General features: G+C 46.7%; 1 protein-coding gene across 1 annotated transcript in view; it reads right to left on the minus strand.

Moving 5' to 3' along the window:
* Positions 1-17,465, minus strand: part of ERBB2 (erb-b2 receptor tyrosine kinase 2) — a 245,972-nt gene that overhangs the window by 87,169 nt on the left and 141,338 nt on the right. The window contains exon 3 of the mRNA XM_069237437.1: positions 17,215-17,395. Within this exon, the coding sequence (XP_069093538.1) occupies positions 17,215-17,395 (181 nt within the window). The remainder of the gene's footprint in view (positions 1-17,214; positions 17,396-17,465) is intronic.

The following is a 17,465-nucleotide window of genomic DNA, read 5'->3' on the forward strand; positions in this document are numbered from 1 at the left end:
GGGTTCCCCTGAAGGAGGCCAAGAAATTGGCCAAAATACAGTGAAAATTTCGTTTTTTTCAAAAAAATTGGAAAAAGGGGCTGCAGAAGAAGGCTTGTGGTTTTTCCCCTGACAATGGCATCAACAAAGGGTTTGCGGTGCTAAACTCACCAGCTTCCCAGCTTTCAGGAACAGGCAGACTTGAATCCGAAAACCCAATTTTTCAACACAATTTTGGCATTTTACTGGGGCATACCCCATTTGTGCAATTTTTTGTGCTTTCAGCCTCCTTCCAGTCAGTGACCGGAATGGTCATGAAACCAATGCTGGATCCCAGAAACCTAAACATTTCTGAAAAGTAGACAAAATTCTGAATTCAGCAAGGGGTCATTTGTGTAGATCCTACAAGGGTTTCCTACAGAAAATAACAGCTGAAAAAGAAAAATATTGAAATTGAGGTGAAAAAAACATCAATTTTTCTCTACTTTTTACTCTGTAACTTTTCCCTGCAATGTCAGATTATCGAAAGCAATATACCGTTACGTCTGCTGGACTCCTCTGGTTGCGGGGATATATAGGGTTTGTAGGTTCATCAAGAACCCGAGGAACCCAGAGCCAATAAATGAGCTCCACCCTGCAATGCGTTTTCATTCTATACCGGGTATACAGTAATTCATTTGCTGAAATATAAGGAGTAAAAAATAGCTATCAAGAAAACCTTTGCATTTCCAAAAAGGGCACAAGATAAGGTGTTGAGGAGCAGTGGTTATTTGCACATCTCTGAATTCCGGGGTGACCATAGTAGCACGTGAATTACATGGAATTTCTCAAATAGATGTCTTTTTTACACACACCCCTATATTTGGAAGGAATAAATGTAGAGAAAGACAAGGGGCAATAACACTTGTTTTGCTATTCTATGTTCCCCCAAGTCTCCCGATAAAAATGATACCTCACTTGTTTGGGTAGGCCTAGCGCCCGCGACAGGATATGCCCCAAAACACAACGTGGACACATCACAGAAAACAGAGCTGTTTTTAGCAAAGTGACTACCTGTAGATTTTGGCCTCTAGCTCAGCCGCCACCTAGGGAAACCTACCAAACCTGTGCATTTCTGAAAACTAGAGACCTAGGGGAATCCAAGGAGGGGTGACTTGCGGGGCTCGGACCAGGTTCTGTTACCCAGAATCCTTTGCAAACCTCAAAATTTGGCTAAAAAAACACATGTTCCTCACATTTCTGTGGCAGAAAGTTCTGGAATCTGAGAGGAGCGACAAATTTCCTTCCACCCAGCATTCCCCCACGTCTCCCGATAAAAATGATACCTCACTTGTGTGGGTAGGCCTAGCGCCCGCGACAGGATATGCCCCAAAACACAACCTGGACACATCACAGAAAACAGAGCTGTTTTTAGCAAAGTGACTACCTGTAGATTTTGGCCTCTAGCTCAGCCGCCACCTAGGGAAACCTACCAAACCTGTGCATTTCTGAAAACTAGAGACCTAGGGGAATCCAAGGAGGGGTGACTTGTGTGGCTCGGACCAGGTTCGGTTACCCAGAATCCTTTGCAAACCTCAAAATTTGGCTAAAAAAACACATGTTCCTCACATTTCTGTGGCAGAAAGTTCTGGAATCTGAGAGGAGCCACAAATTTCCTTCCACCTAGCGTTCCCCCACGTCTCCCGATAAAAATGATACCTCACTTGTGTGGGTAGGCCTAGCGCCCGCGACAGGATATGCCCCAAAACACAACGTGGACATATCACAGAAAACAGAGCTGTTTTTAGCAAAGTGACTACCTGTAGATTTTGGCCTCTAGCTCAGCCGCCACCTAGGGAAACCTACCAAACCTGTGCATTTCTGAAAACTAGAGACCTAGGGGGATCCAAGGAGGGGTGACTTGCGGGGCTCGGACCAGGTTCTGTTACCCAGAATCCTTTGCAAACCTCAAAATTTGGCTAAAAAAACACATGTTCCTCACATTTCTGTGGCAGAAAGTTCTGGAATCTGAGAGGAGCCACAAATTTCCTTCCACCCAGCGTTCCCCCACGTCTCCCGATAAAAATGATACCTCACTTGTGTGGGTAGGCCTAGCGCCCGCGACAGGATATGCCCCAAAACACAACGTGGACATATCACAGAAAACAGAGCTGTTTTTAGCAAAGTGACTACCTGTAGATTTTGGCCTCTAGCTCAGCCGCCACCTAGGGAAACCTACCAAACCTATGCATTTCTGAAAACTAGAGACCTAGGGGAATCCAAGGAGGGGTGACTTGTGTGACTCGGACCAGGTTCTGTTACCCAGAATCCTTTGCAAACCTCAAAATTTGGCTACAAAAACACATGTTCCTCACATTTCTGTGGCAGAAAGTTCTGGAATCTGAGAGGAGCCACAAATTTCCTTCCACCCAGCGTTCCCCCACGTCTCCCGATAAAAATGATACTTCACTTGTGTGGGTAGGCCTAGCGCCCGCGACAGGATATGCCCCAAAACACAACGTGGACATATCACAGAAAACAGAGCTGTTTTTAGCAAAGTGACTACCTGTAGATTTTGGCCTCTAGCTCAGCAGCCACCTAGGGAAACCTACCAAACCTATGCATTTCTGAAAACTAGAGACCTAGGGGAATCCAAGGAGGGGTGACTTGTGTGGCTCGGACCAGGTTCTGTTACCCAGAATCCTTTGCAAACCTCAAAATTTGGCTAAAAAAACACATGTTCCTCACATTTCTGTGGCAGAAAGTTCTGGAATCTGAGAGGAGCCACAAATTTCCTTCAACCCAGCGTTCCCCCACGTCTCCCGATAAAAATGATACCTCACTTGTGTGGGTAGGCCTAGCGCCCGCGACAGGATATGCCCCAAAACACAACGTGGACATATCACAGAAAACAGAGCTGTTTTTAGCAAAGTGACTACCTGTAGATTTTGGCCTCTAGCTCAGCCGCCACCTAGGGAAACCTACCAAACCTGTGCATTTCTGAAAACTAGAGACCTAGGGGAATCCAAGGAGGGGTGACTTGCGGGGCTCGGACCAGGTTCTGTTACCCAGAATCCTTTGCAAACCTCAAAATTTGGCTAAAAAAACACATGTCCCTCACATTTCTGTGGCAGAAAGTTCTGGAATCTGAGAGGAGCTACAAATTTCCTTCCACCCAGCGTTCCCCCAAGTCTCCCGATAAAAATGATACCTCACTTGCGTGGGTAGGCCTAGCGCCGGCGACAGGAAACACCCCAAAGCGCCAAAGCGCAACGTGGACACATCCTAAATTTTGGAAAAAAACAGAGGTGTTTTTTGCGAAGTGCCTACCTGTAGATTTTGGCCTCTAGCTCAGCCGGCACCTAGGGAAACCTACCAAACCTGTGCATTTCTGAAAACTAGAGACCTAGGGGAATCCAAGGAGGGGTGACTTGCGGTGCTCCGACCAGGTTCTGTTACCCAGAATCCTTTGCAAACCTCAAAATTTGGCTAAAAAAACACATGTCCCTCACATTTCTGTGGCAGAAAGTTCTGGAATCTGAGAGGAGCTACAAATTTCCTTCCACCCAGCGTTCCCCCAAGTCTCCCGATAAAAATGATACCTCACTTGCGTGGGTAGGCCTAGCGCCGGCGACAGGAAACACCCCAAAGTGCAACGTGGACACATCCTAAATTTTTGAAAAAAACAGAGGTGTTTTTTGCGAAGTGCCTACCTGTAGATTTTGGCCTCTAGCTCAGCCGGCACCTAGGGAAACCTACCAAACCTGTGCATTTCTGAAAACTAGAGACCTAGGGGAATCCAAGGAGGGGTGACTTGCGGGGATCGGACCAGGTTCTGTTACCCAGAATCCTTTGCAAACCTCAAAATTTGGCTAAAAAAACACATGTCCCTCACATTTCTGTGGCATAAAGTTCTGGAATCTGAGAGGAGCTACAAATTTCCTTCCACCCAGCGTTCCCCAAGTCTCCCGATAAAAATGATACCTCACTTGCGTGGGTAGGCCTAGCGCCGGCGACAGGAAACACCCCAAAGCGCAACGTGGACACATCCTACATTTTGGAAAAAAACAGAGGTGTTTTTTGCGAAGTGCCTACCTGTAGATTTTGGCCTCTAGCTCAGCCGGCACCTAGGGAAACCTACCAAACCTGTGCATTTCTGAAAACTAGAGACCTAGGGGAATCCAAGGAGGGGTGACTTGCGGGGCTCCGACCAGGTTCTGTTACCCAGAATCCTTTGCAAACCTCAAAATTTGGCTAAAAAAACACATGTCCCTCACATTTCTGTGGCAGAAAGTTCTGGAATCTGAGAGGAGCTACAAATTTCCTTCCACCCAGCGTTCCCCCAAGTCTCCCGATAAAAATTATACCTCACTTGCGTGGGTAGGCCTAGCGCCGGCGACAGGAAACACCCCAAAGCGCAACGTGGACACATCCTAAATTTTGGAAAAAAACAGAGGTGTTTTTTGCGAAGTGCCTACCTGTAGATTTTGGCCTCTAGCTCAGCCGGCACCTAGGGAAACCTACCAAACCTGTGCATTTCTGAAAACTAGAGACCTAGGGGAATCCAAGGAGGGGTGACTTGCGGGGCTCGGACCAGGTTCTGTTACCCAGAATCCTTTGCAAACCTCAAAATTTGGCTAAAAATACACATGTTACTCACATTTCTGTGGCAGAAAGTTCTGGAATCTGAGAGGAGCCACAAATTTCCTTCTACCCAGCGTTCCCCCAAGTCTCCCGATAAAAATGATACCTCACTTGTGTGGGTAGGACTAGCGCCCACGAAAGGAAAGGGCCCAAAACACAACGTGGACACATCACATTTTTTTATAAAAAGCAGTGCCTACCTGTGGATTTTGGCCTGTAGCTCAGCCGACACCTGAGGAAACCTAGCAAACCAGTGCATTTTTGAAAACTAGAAAACCCAGGGGAATCCAAGATGGGGTGACTTGCGGGGCTCTGACCAGGTTATGTTACCCAGAATCTTTTGCAAACATCAAAATTTGGCCCAAAAAACACTTTTTCCTCTCATTTCGGTGACAGAAAGTTCTGGAATCTGAGAGGAGCCACAAATTTCCTTCCACCCAGCGTTCCCCTAAGTCTCTCGATAAAAATGGTACATCACTTCTGTGGGTAGGCCTAGCGCCCACAAAAGGAAATGGCCCAAAACACAACGTGGACACAACATATTTTTTCACAGAAAACAGAGGTGTTTTTTGCAAGGTGCCTACCTGTGGTGTTTGGCCTGTAGCTCAGCCGGCCCCCAGGGGGGGGGCAGAAATGCCCTAAAATAAATTTGCCCCCCCAACCCCCACCCTCCCCCGCCGGGAGCGACCCTTGCCTACGGGGTCGCTCCCCCTGCGTGACATTGGCACCAAAAAACAAATCCCCGGTGCCTAGTGGTTTCTGCCCCCTTGGGGGCAGATTGACCTAAAATTGGCCAATCTGCCCCCAGGGGGGCAGAAATGGTCTAAATACAATTTGCCCCCCCAGGGGAGCGACCCTTGCCTGATGGGTTGCTCCCCATCTCAAAAAAAGAAACAACAAAAAATAAAAACACAAAAACAAAATTGCCCTGGCGCCTAGAGTGTTCTGCCCCCCCCCCCCGGGGGCAGTTCGGCCTAATAATAGGCCGATCTGTCCCCCGGGGGGGGCAGAAATGGCCTAAAATAAATTTGCCCCCCCAACCCCCACCCCCCCCCCCCGGGAGCGACCCTTGCCTACGGGGTCGCTCCCCCTGCGTGACATTGGCGCCAAAAAACAAATCCCCGGTGCCTAGTGGTTTCTGCCCCCTTGGGGGCAGATTGACCTAAAATTGGCCAATCTGCCCCCAGGGGGGCAGAAATGGTCTAAATACAATTTGCCCCCCCCAGGGGAGCGACCCTTGCCTGATGGGTCGCTCCCCATCTCTAAAAAAAGAAACAACAAAAAAAAAAAAACACAAAAAAAAAATTGCCCTGGCGCCAAGCGTGTTCTGCCCCCCACCCCCCCCCCCTGGGGGCAGTTCGGCCTAATAATAAGCTGATCTGTCCCCCGGGGGGGCAGAAATGGCCTAAAATAAATTTGACCCCCCCCCCACCCCCCCCCCCCCCCCCCAGGAGCGACCCTTGCCTATGGGGTCGCTCCCCCCTGCGTGACATTGGCGCCAAAAAACAAATCCCCGGTGCCTTGTGGTTTCTGCCCCCTTGGGGGCAGATTGACCTAAAATTGGCCAATCTGCCCCCAGGGGGGCAGAAATGGTCTAAATACAATTTGCCCCCCCAGGGGAGCGACCCTTGCCTGATGGGTCGCTCCCCATCTCTAAAAAAAGAAACAACAAAAAAAAAAACACAAAAAAAAAATTGCCCTGGCGCCTAGAGTGTTCTGCCCCCCCCCCCGGGGGCAGTTCGCCCTAATAATAGGCCGATCTGTCCCCCGGGGGGCAGAAATGGCCTAAAATAAATTTAACCCCCCCCCCCCCCGGGAGCGACCCTTGCCTACGGGGTCGCTCCCCCCGCGTGACATTGGCGCCAAAAAACAAATTCCCGGTGCCTAGTGGTTTCTGCCCCCTTGGGGGCAGATTGACCTAAAATTGGCCAATCTGCCCCCCAGGGGGGCAGAAATGGTCTAAATACAATTTGCCCACCCAGGGGAGCGACCCTTGCCTGATGGGTCGCTCCCCATCTCTAAAAAAAGAAACAACAAAAAAAAAAAAAACACAAAAAAAAAATTGCCCTGGCGCCTAGAGTGTTCTGCCCCCACCCCCGGGGGCAGTTCGGCCTAATAATAGGCCGATCTGTCCCCCGGGGGGGCAGAAATGGCCTAAAATAAATTTGCCCCCCCAACCCTCACCCCACCCCCCGGGAGCGACCCTTGCCTATGGGGTCGCTCCCCCTGCGTGACATTGGCGCCAAAAAACAAATCCCCGGTGCCTAGTGGTTTCTGCCCCCTTGGGGGCAGATTGACCTAAAATTGGCCAATCTGCCCCCAGGGGGGCAGAAATGGTCTAAATACAATTTGCCCCCCCAGGGGAGCGACCCTTGCCTGATGGGTCGCTCCCCATCTCTAAAAAAAGAAACAACAAAAAATAAAAACACAAAAAAAAAATTGCCCTGGCGCCTAGAGGTTTCTTCCCCCCCTGGGGGCAGATCGGCCTAATAATAGGCCGATCTGCCCCCAGGGGGGGGGCAGAAATGGCCTAAAATAAATTGCCCTCCCCCCCAGGGAGCGACCCTTGCCTAAGGGGTCGCTCCCTTTGCGTGAAATTCACGCAAAGAAAACTCCCTGGTGTCTAGTGGTTTCTACCCCCCTTGGGGGGCAGATTGGCCTCATCAAAATAGGCCAATCCGCCCCCAAGGGGGGCAGAAATGGGCAAAATATAATTTTCCCCCAAGGGGAGCGACCCTGTTGACTTATCTACGACTACTAGTAAGATTTTATGATGGGGTCATGGGTGTCAGATAATATATTTTATATATAAATGGGTAAACCCATACATCTTGGAGACAGGTTTATTCCTTCTTTGAACCAATACATATTTAATTTCATCTAAAGTACTGGGTAACTAAAGTCCTTATCAGAGATGTACAAAGGATTTAATGTTAAAGTATGCAAATTTACTTTTTGAACAATTAAACCGTCCCTACACAAAAGACTTTTGGGCGATGTATATTTACTTTTTGTGCTTCAACTACCCCGCTAAAATGTAGTTGACTTTCCATAAGATCAAATTTTTTTTTTTTTCTTCAAATAAATATTTCTTCTATCTGACTGTAGCCAATTATATCATATGAACATTTGTTTGACCTCCTGTGTGCTTGGCTTTGAACAGATGCTTCAGAAAAGAAACAGACATGCACTAAAGGTAAGGAAAGCATTTTGTGTGGTGCATATATATATTTTATCTCTGCATGTTTCTGTATTTTTAGTGTATGTGAGTTGCCTTTATGCATGATCTTGAGTTTCAGTATGGGAAAACTAAACAATATATTATTGTATGGACTAAGAAGGCACTGACTCTGTTGGGACCATCCTGAATGCCATTTTATCTCTGGCATGCACTGGCTCAATAGACAGCTCCAACCTTCTTATGCAACATCATTAAAATTGTGATTATTAGCCCCTACCTATCATGTTATTCTCTATATATCAGCCTGACGTATTCACATGGAGAGGAGAACTCATTTTACAAACATGTTGTGAGTGAGATATGAACCCCAAAACTTCTTGATGCTGTACATATTGCTAAAGAAGGAAGTCAAGCTTGCCTACCAAGTCAGGCCAATGAAAGCTATTTTGGTTCTTTTCATTTTAAAAAAAATGTATCACAATTTTGTTAAATAGGATTTGCAGAAGAAATGGAAAATTGCGACTAACCTCCCGAAAAAATGCGCACGCCCATCCCCCCGCCGCCAAGGCCAGCCCCACCACTCACAAACCTCACCAGCTGCCACTGTCCCAGCAACAATGTGTACCACTCAATTGGAATACTCCTATTTTTCAATTTCACTCAGTAAATTAATATAATACTAATATCCACATCAGGCAGCATTAGTTAGTGGATAGGAGGGATATTTTTCGCAACAACGAAGCTCTGAAGAAGTCTCGGAGAGGGACAAAATGCGTTGGCTACTTGGAGGGATGAATTATTTTGGAAAGAGGAAAACAAATAAAGGAGAAATTTTTAATGGACATCTGGAGGCTTTATCACTTCATGTGACTGAATCTGGACTCTATTCACTTACTAATGCCTTCTCAGACACAACATTTTCTAATTGATATTTGGACCTTGATGCCCAAAGGGAAGGTGAGAAGTGCTGACCCTATCTCCCCAAGGTCTGTGCACCAAAGAGCTGGAAACAGGATCCAATAGTGACAGGTGCGACAAATAGGAGCTTCGGTCCATGATGTATCTGTTTCTGCCCGGCAGCATAAGGCTTTCCTGCCAGGTCCAGTTGTCAGTTAACCCCTGATGGCTCCCCTGGAGTGAGATATAGATTGCTTCCAAACAGTGGACAGGGGGCTATGGGCATAGAAAGGAGCCTTTCTTCCTTGAGCAAGGTGGCCTAGGGCCTGTGCCCATCCTCTTCCTGAGTTTCGAAGGATGTCTACCAATCACTGGAGATGTACCTCACACCTGAGCCAGCTTTCCTTTTGTCTTCCTAGTCGGACTGGCTCCAAACCCACTTGGGGAGAGCTGCCCCAGAACCAGATTAGATTGACCTGAGGGAGGGTCTCCCCATTTCCATATCCACACCTCTGAGTTGTCATAGGTATCTCTTCACAAAGGAAGAAAGGTTTTGCCATGTTGGGTTTGGGTAGAGAAGTGCAACGTGGGATTATTTGCTACCAGGCAAAAAGCAACTGCTGCAAAAGTGGTTAGGGTTGCCCCTGGAAACTCTTTCTCTATTGGTTAGGGAAGGCCCTAGAGTCATCCCCACCCACAGGCTAGTTCCAGGCATAAATATGGAATCCCTGGATACCTCTTTCAGAGCACTATTGGACCTGTGAAAGACAGAGGAAGAGCTGCACCAGTTGTTAAGACCTGTGAGCACCACTCTAAGGTCTGGACTTGAAACCAATTTTACCCAGGACAAAGAAATTTTACCCAGGACAAGGGTCAGTTGGCTGGCCTCCTAGTAAGCTACCAGAACACAAAAGCTGCAAGAAGCCTACTTTCCTGAAAGAGCCAATCTAACCAGTTTCAACTAGACCTGCCCTGGACCCTGCTGGAGGGCTTCTGTTGGAATGGGTCCTAAATTCCAAGTGTTGCCCCCTCCCCCAGGTCCTGGACCATTGACTGTTTTTTAATGTACTCTTCCTATCCCAAACTGCAAAAAGAGTGACTTGAAAACTTTTGACAACTTTCTACCTGAAGATCTGATGGAGACCGGGGTCTGAGTTGAAGCTGCAGCCATCAACTTACTAGCTTGCCCTGCTGAAGGAGTCCCGACTTCCAGAAATGTTTCTAAGTCCTAACAAAGAGGGCTTCACTGGGAATGACGAAAAGGCCTTTCTAGGCATGGACTTCGGATTTCGCCTGCTTGGAGCTTTACCTTCTTCATCGATGATGGAACCAGAAACCCACACTTCCGCAACCAACTGTGTCAAGCCCCACTTCTTAACCTGTTTGTAGCTTGCCCCACTGGCAACTCGTTTAAAACTTTTTCTTCATAAGATTTTCTAAGTGTGAAGGTAACTTTCCAACCGGGATCAATCTGACCTGTGCATCTGAACTGCGCTCCACCATGGTCAGCCTTAAACCTTACCCTTGTCCCGGTCTAGAGCGACCAGTTGCTCACAATTGGCACTTTGTGCTTTTCGACTTTATTTTTATCTAAAACTTAAAAAATTCCCATCTCCGATTCCTTTTATTGGATTTTTTTAAATTTTGTTGTCACTTTGTTCAATAAAAATATTCTCTGTTGCCAGAAATTGGAATGGGACTTTTATTGTGTTGTGTTTTCAACTTTTTAAATATTTTGGGGCTTCTTTACACATTTTTTTAAGTTAAGTCTCTCCTGCCTACTGTGTGCCATAGTTACCGGATGCTGAACTCAGTTTTAAACTACTGAACCTTTTCCTGGACATATCACGAATAGTGCAATTATTACTTGTGCTGTACTACCATCAACCCCATCAGCTTTTTCAGTCAGGCGCAAACAGTCAGGGGGGGCAAAACACTCTGTTGCTCAGGCTACCTGATTTTTTAAACCACACATGTTCATCAATAGTCCTTCTTAGATGCTGCCTCACTCTATTAGACCTTACTACCAGCTGCCCTAAGAGTAAAACCCACCATGACATCCTTTCAAACACACCTGAAGTCCCATCTCCTTGAGCTGTATCTGTCTAACTAAGGATATCTGCTGTTGACTGCCACATTCTGATGCCTAAAGGCTGTTCTCTTCTTCTCCGATGGCAACCCACCAGTTGATTTTTTATCACTTTCATAAGCTGTCCTGTTGATTACTGTCAATGACACTTACTGGTTACCATGTTAATCTAACCTCAGATAATAGTATTGTTAACTGTATACTTGTTTATTCTAAAACGCCAAGTCATTCAGCCGGTTGACAAGTATAGCATGGCCAACAGTAGAAAACCTGCTAAATTAACTAAATGAATGACAGTGCAGACAGCACTGTGAAGGGACTAGTGGAGCTTCTCCACAATAATTGATTCTGTAACTCTTTTCGGGTGGAACAAGTTCTGGAAGGGATTTAGCAGTTTATTTTCAAGGAAATATCATAATCAATGAGTCATAGGGGGTCATTCCGACCCCGGCGGTCCTTGGCGGGAGCACCGCCAACAGGCTGGTGGTGCCCCGCAGGGCATTCTGACCGCGGCGGTTTAGCCGCGGTCAGAAGAGGAAAACCGGCGGTCTCCCGCCGGTTTTCCGCTGCCCGACGGAATCCTCCATGGCGGCGCAGCTTGCTGCGCCGCCATGGGGATTCCGACACCCCATACCGCCATCCTGTTCCTGGCGGTTCGCCCGCCAGGAACAGGATGGCGGTATGGGGTGTCGTGGGGCCCCTGCAGTGCCCATGCCAGTGGCATGGGCACTGCAGGGGCCCCCGTAAGAGGGCCCCACAAAGAATTTCAGTGTCTGCTGTGCAGACACTGAAATTCGCGACGGGTGCAACTGCACCCGTCGCACCTTCCCACTCCGCCGGCTCCATTCGGAGCCAGCTTCCTCGTGGGAAGGGGTTTCCCGCTGGGCTGGCGGGCGGCCTTCTGGCGGTCGCCCGCCAGCCCAGCGGGAAAACCAGAATGGCCTCCGCGGTCTTTGGACCGCGGAGCGGCCATTTGGCGGTTCCCGCCAGGCGGGCGGCTACCGCCGCCCGCCAGCCTCAGAATGAGGCCCATAATCTTTTCCTATGACTTTGTTGCATAAGGTCATCTGGCAATTGGGCAACTCTGGCAGGTACCAGAGAACCCTAAGTGTCTTTTTCCAAAGAGGAGTGATGGAATTGCTACACAAGATCAGGGATGTCATGTCATGAAGGTGTTTGATGACATAACCTGGGAACAAACCATTTAGCGCACCTGAAGGGCACCGAGTAATGATCAGTTTCAAATGGAAAGGAAGCAATCAACAAGACAGGAAAAGTTGATGGCATCAGATGCTTCTCCAAATGCCGGATAATGGGCCTCAAGTAGCACAGCTGATTGCCTGATAGGGCTTTGGGAAAGTTAATAATCGCTTACCCCAAATCTGTGAGAATTTATTGGAATAATAGTTGTCCAAGGAAACAAGAGCGGCTGAGGTTACCTGGAGACATGGAGAGAGGCCAAGACATCTCCCAAAAATGTTTGAAAACCGGTATTGTGGATATACAAGACTTTTTTGGATGAAGGAAGGCGAATGTGTTTGATTTTTTTGCAAAAGATAAGCCTGTTGGGTAACTGGACAAAAATCTTAACGCCGTTCCCTTTCCAGGTTATGCCAACTTTGTTTCTTTCTGAAAGTCTCTGTAAGGAGCCAGGAATATTGTCCATATTTTGTGCCACTCCTCCTGGTTCTACATCTGACTCAGGAGTCCAAGAAAGTTGATATACACTAATTAAACTTGGCCAGAATAAGAGTGATCTTGTAAAGGTTTTAAACACGTTCTGTCTACACTAGTGTAACTGTAACATGCTTTAGCCATGTTTTCCTGTTAAAGTTAACACTACTCACAGGAAGTTCTCGTCTCCGACATTGAGGGCCTTCCATTTTGGCTCTTGAGGAGGGAAATTACTGAATAGCTTGCTCAGTTTAAAACTGTGAAGAGGAGGTTGTTCTCCAATTCTCAAATTTGAAATAGGCACTTGCTTGTATTCTTTCTTTGGAATCTTACCATATGATCAATGCTAGACACTTGTGCAGTCGAGTACACATTTAAGTCACGTCTACACTTATTAAGCTTGTCTCCAATGGTCATTTCAGGGGGACCCTCTAGCCAACTGACTGTGATTCACAGACAATTTTACTTTTGTCAACAAACCGTTTCAGACTCTTTTCAGCGTATGAGGAGATTTAATTGCCAATATATTTACTGTTATACAATTTTGGGTGGGACCAATATGTCAGCTGTTCAGGTTGTTTTGCACTTAGCACATCCTCACGTTCATTTTGGGTGACGGGGGAATTTTTGCACTAAGACAGAAGCACTAAATACAGATTTACTCTTACTGTGTAAAGATTACGCTACTTAGAACTACGGGAGTTTTGCCCACCCCTATTAATCATCTGACCAATGTGTTGGAGCAGAAGCAGTTACAAGCACATCACATTATGGAAAAAATGTCAAAGGTGGGGCCATAGTTGTGAGTAGGAAAACTAGCACACTGAGTAAGGCCAACAGGAAGTACATTTAAGCTTGTACTGCTAAATTCACATCATCGTCAATTCAAATGGTAAAACCACTGAATACCACTACCAGAGAAGTGTTCAGACAAAACATGGCTGAAACAGTGGCAGTGGCTCTGACGAACTGTCCACAGTAGGCCAGCGGATGATAACCAGCCACTAGAGTAAATAATGATGTGCATGGTGAATTCATAAGTCATGGCTACATTTAAAGTCAAAAGCCGACCTTGATGCGTTTGTGCACAGTGTGCTCTGGACAGACTATCCTGTCAGAATTACTCAAGAGATAACTCGCTCTCAGTATTTATTTAACCCGGTCTCTGTGAGGTAGGGAAGGCATGGATGTGTGGCACCCAGTTGATAAAGATAAAGTATTTTTAGCTGTAGAACAAGCATTACTTAATACACAATGTAGCCTATAAGGTTGTACTGTTGTAGTAAAAGTACCATTAGTTATGTGAATAACCTCATGCCATGAATTCTTCAAAAGGTAGAATACAAAGTTTGAAGAGAGGGAGAAAATGGAGTTTAAGTCAGCCTCTTTCAGCATTTGTTTTAATGTTTTTTTTAAGGTCTACCATTCCTTGAATGGGTTGCCCATCAAGGCACTCGCATTTTGTGGATGGTTACATTGTCCTATTTATGTTCCCATTAGGTTTCGGTGATGGAGCTCAAGCAATGCTTTGTTACGTTAGAGCCAATATATGCACTTTGATGTATTTACTTTGTTAACACAACGATATTTCAGTTGCTGATTTGTGGCTTTTTTGATTTGGAAATGCTTGCTATTGAATGCCCCAACCAAAAGGTTACAGTGCTATTCACTAATGGCCCTCGCGCATTCATACGTTGAACTATGCTGTCATGATAGCATATTTATGGATTTAGAACTTTTTTGTTGACAAATTAATGACCTGTGTACATATAGGCATTCATAAAGATGCAACAAAACATACTGACCCTTTCTCTAATGTATCAACTAATGAATATTTTTCTGTGTACATCTTGTAAATTCACCACTTGCAACTTTATCTTCTGGCTCTTTTTCATTACAGACTTCTTTGAGAGTATAGCTTAACTCTGCTAACGCTGTCTATTTGGCAAAAGACCCTGCTTCCATCTGCCACAGTGTTGTAGCCCAGGATGTTGCTTCATTATAGAATTTTCTTTCTAGGACAGTTGGCACAAACACACACACAACTGGCCTCACTTACAAGGCCTTTGTGCCACCATTGCATAATTTTTTTTTATGCGGGTGGTGCTAGCAGTGCTTTACACTGTTCAACATTTACAAACTGATGCATTGGGCCAGTGCATCAGTTTGTTGACCGTTGACTCACATTATACCTGCGCCAGGGATAATTGTGAAAAGTAGGCATTGCCACGGGAAAAGCTACGCAGAACTGACACAGTGAAATTTACAATCTTTCACTGCGTTATTCTGGAACTTCGCTGCATCAGAATTTTACTGCCTACTCAGACCGAGTGTAAAGTTGACGCAGGGCTTTTCTCTATGGCGACCTCCTCAATTAGCTGGAATAGCGTCATTATTTTGATGCTAGTCCATCAATGTGTGAGTTTAGTGCCAACAGATTGGTCAGAATTTCAGGTGCATCTGTGAAAACGTGCACCAAGTAGCTCTGTATTGTAAATACAGCGCCTCCATGGCACTGTTACGGGATTGTGGAGCAGTACAAGAAATCTGACGGATCGGGCCCGATGCTTCAGATTCTCGTAAATGAGGCCCTAAGTATCCCAACACTTTCCATAACAGGAGCCAGACTAACTGAATTTGCCAAAGCTTGTCTTTAATGTCCTTTAGTGTGCTAGAGGAAGATTATGGGGGTCAGCCCATGTGGACATCCCCGCTGGGCCGGCGGGGATGTGGGCCGCAACATGGGAGCCGGCTCCAAATGTGCGACGGGTGCAGTTGCACCCGTCGCGCTTTTCACTGTCTGCATAGCAGACAGTGAAACGCCGCATGGGGCCCTGTCAGGGAGCCCCTGCACTGCCCATGCCAGTGGCATGGGCCCCCATGGGCCCCACGACTCCCCATACCGCCAGCCTTTTCCTGGCGGTTCATACCGCCAGAAAAAGGCTGGCGGTCGGGGACTCGTAATCCCCTAGGCAGTGCTGCTAGCAGCGCTGCCCAGGCGGATTATCACCATCGGGGCAAATCTGGCGGAATACAGCCGGCCCCGGCCCCGGCGGTGCGACCGCTGCGCTTCCGCTGCGGTCATAATAGGCCAGGAAGCACCGCCAGCCTGTTGGCGGTGCTTCCATCATTTTAGCCCTGGCGGTCTCGTACCGCCAGGGTCAAAATGACCCCCTATATGTTTTATGAACTTCAGGCCTTCCCACAACACTGTTAATGTAATGAGATTTTGGTAATAAATACGGAGGCTCCGATGATGCATATACCTGAACTTTAATTTCTTTCAGTGGGGCCTGGAGGAAAACCACTAGTCTCTAGTCTACATCAACAAGGAGAGTAGCAAGCAGAAACTGCAGTAGTGATTACACCCAATGACTGTCTAGAGTTTGACATTAACAAAGTTTATGGAAAGTTTATGGAAAGCTCTCACAGACACCAATGCAAAAGTGATACCCAGTGCCAAGACAGAGTGTGCCAAGGGCTGGGGAACAAATAGAGCGCACTAGTGACGTCTTTAGCAGATGTGCTTGCAGAAACAGCCAGACACTGAAGCATGACACTGCGCAGCAAATAAACATAGAGTGGCTGAGGTCCCAGAGGGACACTGATACAGCAGTGCACCCAGTGGATAGTCAGATGATGAGATCTGCTGGGCTCCTCCAGCAGCAGTAAATGCAGCGAAAGTTAGTGGTGAGTTTGGAGTACGGCACCAGACGTGGGGCTGCAGTCTGCCTCTCCACCATAGGGAACAATATAGATCATTTCTCTTTTGTGTGGAATAGGGATTGGATGATAGAGGGGACAGAAAAGGACACAAGCATACAGAGAGGTACAGGGTAATGGCCTGAGCACAGTGGCTTATTGATGGTCCAAGTGACATTAGTGGTGATCGTTTGGCATACTAGGCTGGAGGAGGAGTCTAACGTAAACTAGGTGACTGGAGGGAGAGAAGGATAAAATGGATATGAAAAAAGGTACGTCTTAGAGCAGGATTATTTTAAGTTGCAAAGCATTATATGAAAATATTCCCTGAAATGTTACATGAAAGCAGTTGCACAGCATCTTGTATATGCATTGTTGTCTCAAGACGTGAGGTGTTCAGTGTGCAACCAACTACAAGCAGGTAGGTGTCGCTCTTCTAGAACAGTGGTTCCTAACCTTTTGACTTCTGTGGACCCCCACTTTATCATTACTAGAACCCGGGGACTCCCACTGAATCATTATTGAAATCCAGGGCCCTCCTCCCCCACACTGAGTCACTACTAGAAGCCGGGAACTCCAATCTAAACTTTGTTGATGATTTGAACGGCAAAACAATACACTAAAAATACAGAAACAAGCATTCATCAAACACATACACAAATGATAACACATTTTATTTAATTTGCAAGCAAATATAAATAATCAAAAAATAATAATTTCAATAGGAAGTGGGAGCTAATCTAAATTCAATTGAAGCCACACATCGTCCATACTATATTCAGTTTGATGCACCTGCACAGCTCCCATGAATCAATCTCAGACTACTAATTTAATTTTTAGCCTCCAATTTCGAATTCCTTGACATTTACAGTAGTTTTTTAATTTTGCAATCGTACATTTAGCCACTTTATTTATACACTTTATTAATCTGTTAATTTTATTGAATTTTCTAAGCAGTTGCGGACCCCCTGGGGAGACTTCGCGAACACCCAGGGGTCCCTGGACCACAAGTTGAGCACCACTGTTCTAGAACATTCTGTAAGTGTTATGCAGCAGTCATCTCACTCACCCGTAAGACTGCGCATGCGCAGCTCCCGCAGCCCCGCTGTCCCATCAGAGTTGTTGAGCACAGCCAGGGCGAACCGATCGTCGTACAGCTGGGTGCCTCGGATGATGCGCAGGTTTTCCAGCGGCAGGAAGCTGACCAGGGTATGGGCAATGAGCACATAACCGTGCACCTCTATAATGTCCTGGAGAGAGAAGGAGGAAACATGAGAATGTGAAGAGAGAGAGGTAGCTACCACATTTTCTAGGGCAGGC

The sequence above is a fragment of the Pleurodeles waltl genome, chromosome 6 (genome assembly GCF_031143425.1).
Source record: "Pleurodeles waltl isolate 20211129_DDA chromosome 6, aPleWal1.hap1.20221129, whole genome shotgun sequence".
NCBI lineage: Eukaryota > Metazoa > Chordata > Amphibia > Caudata > Salamandridae > Pleurodeles > Pleurodeles waltl.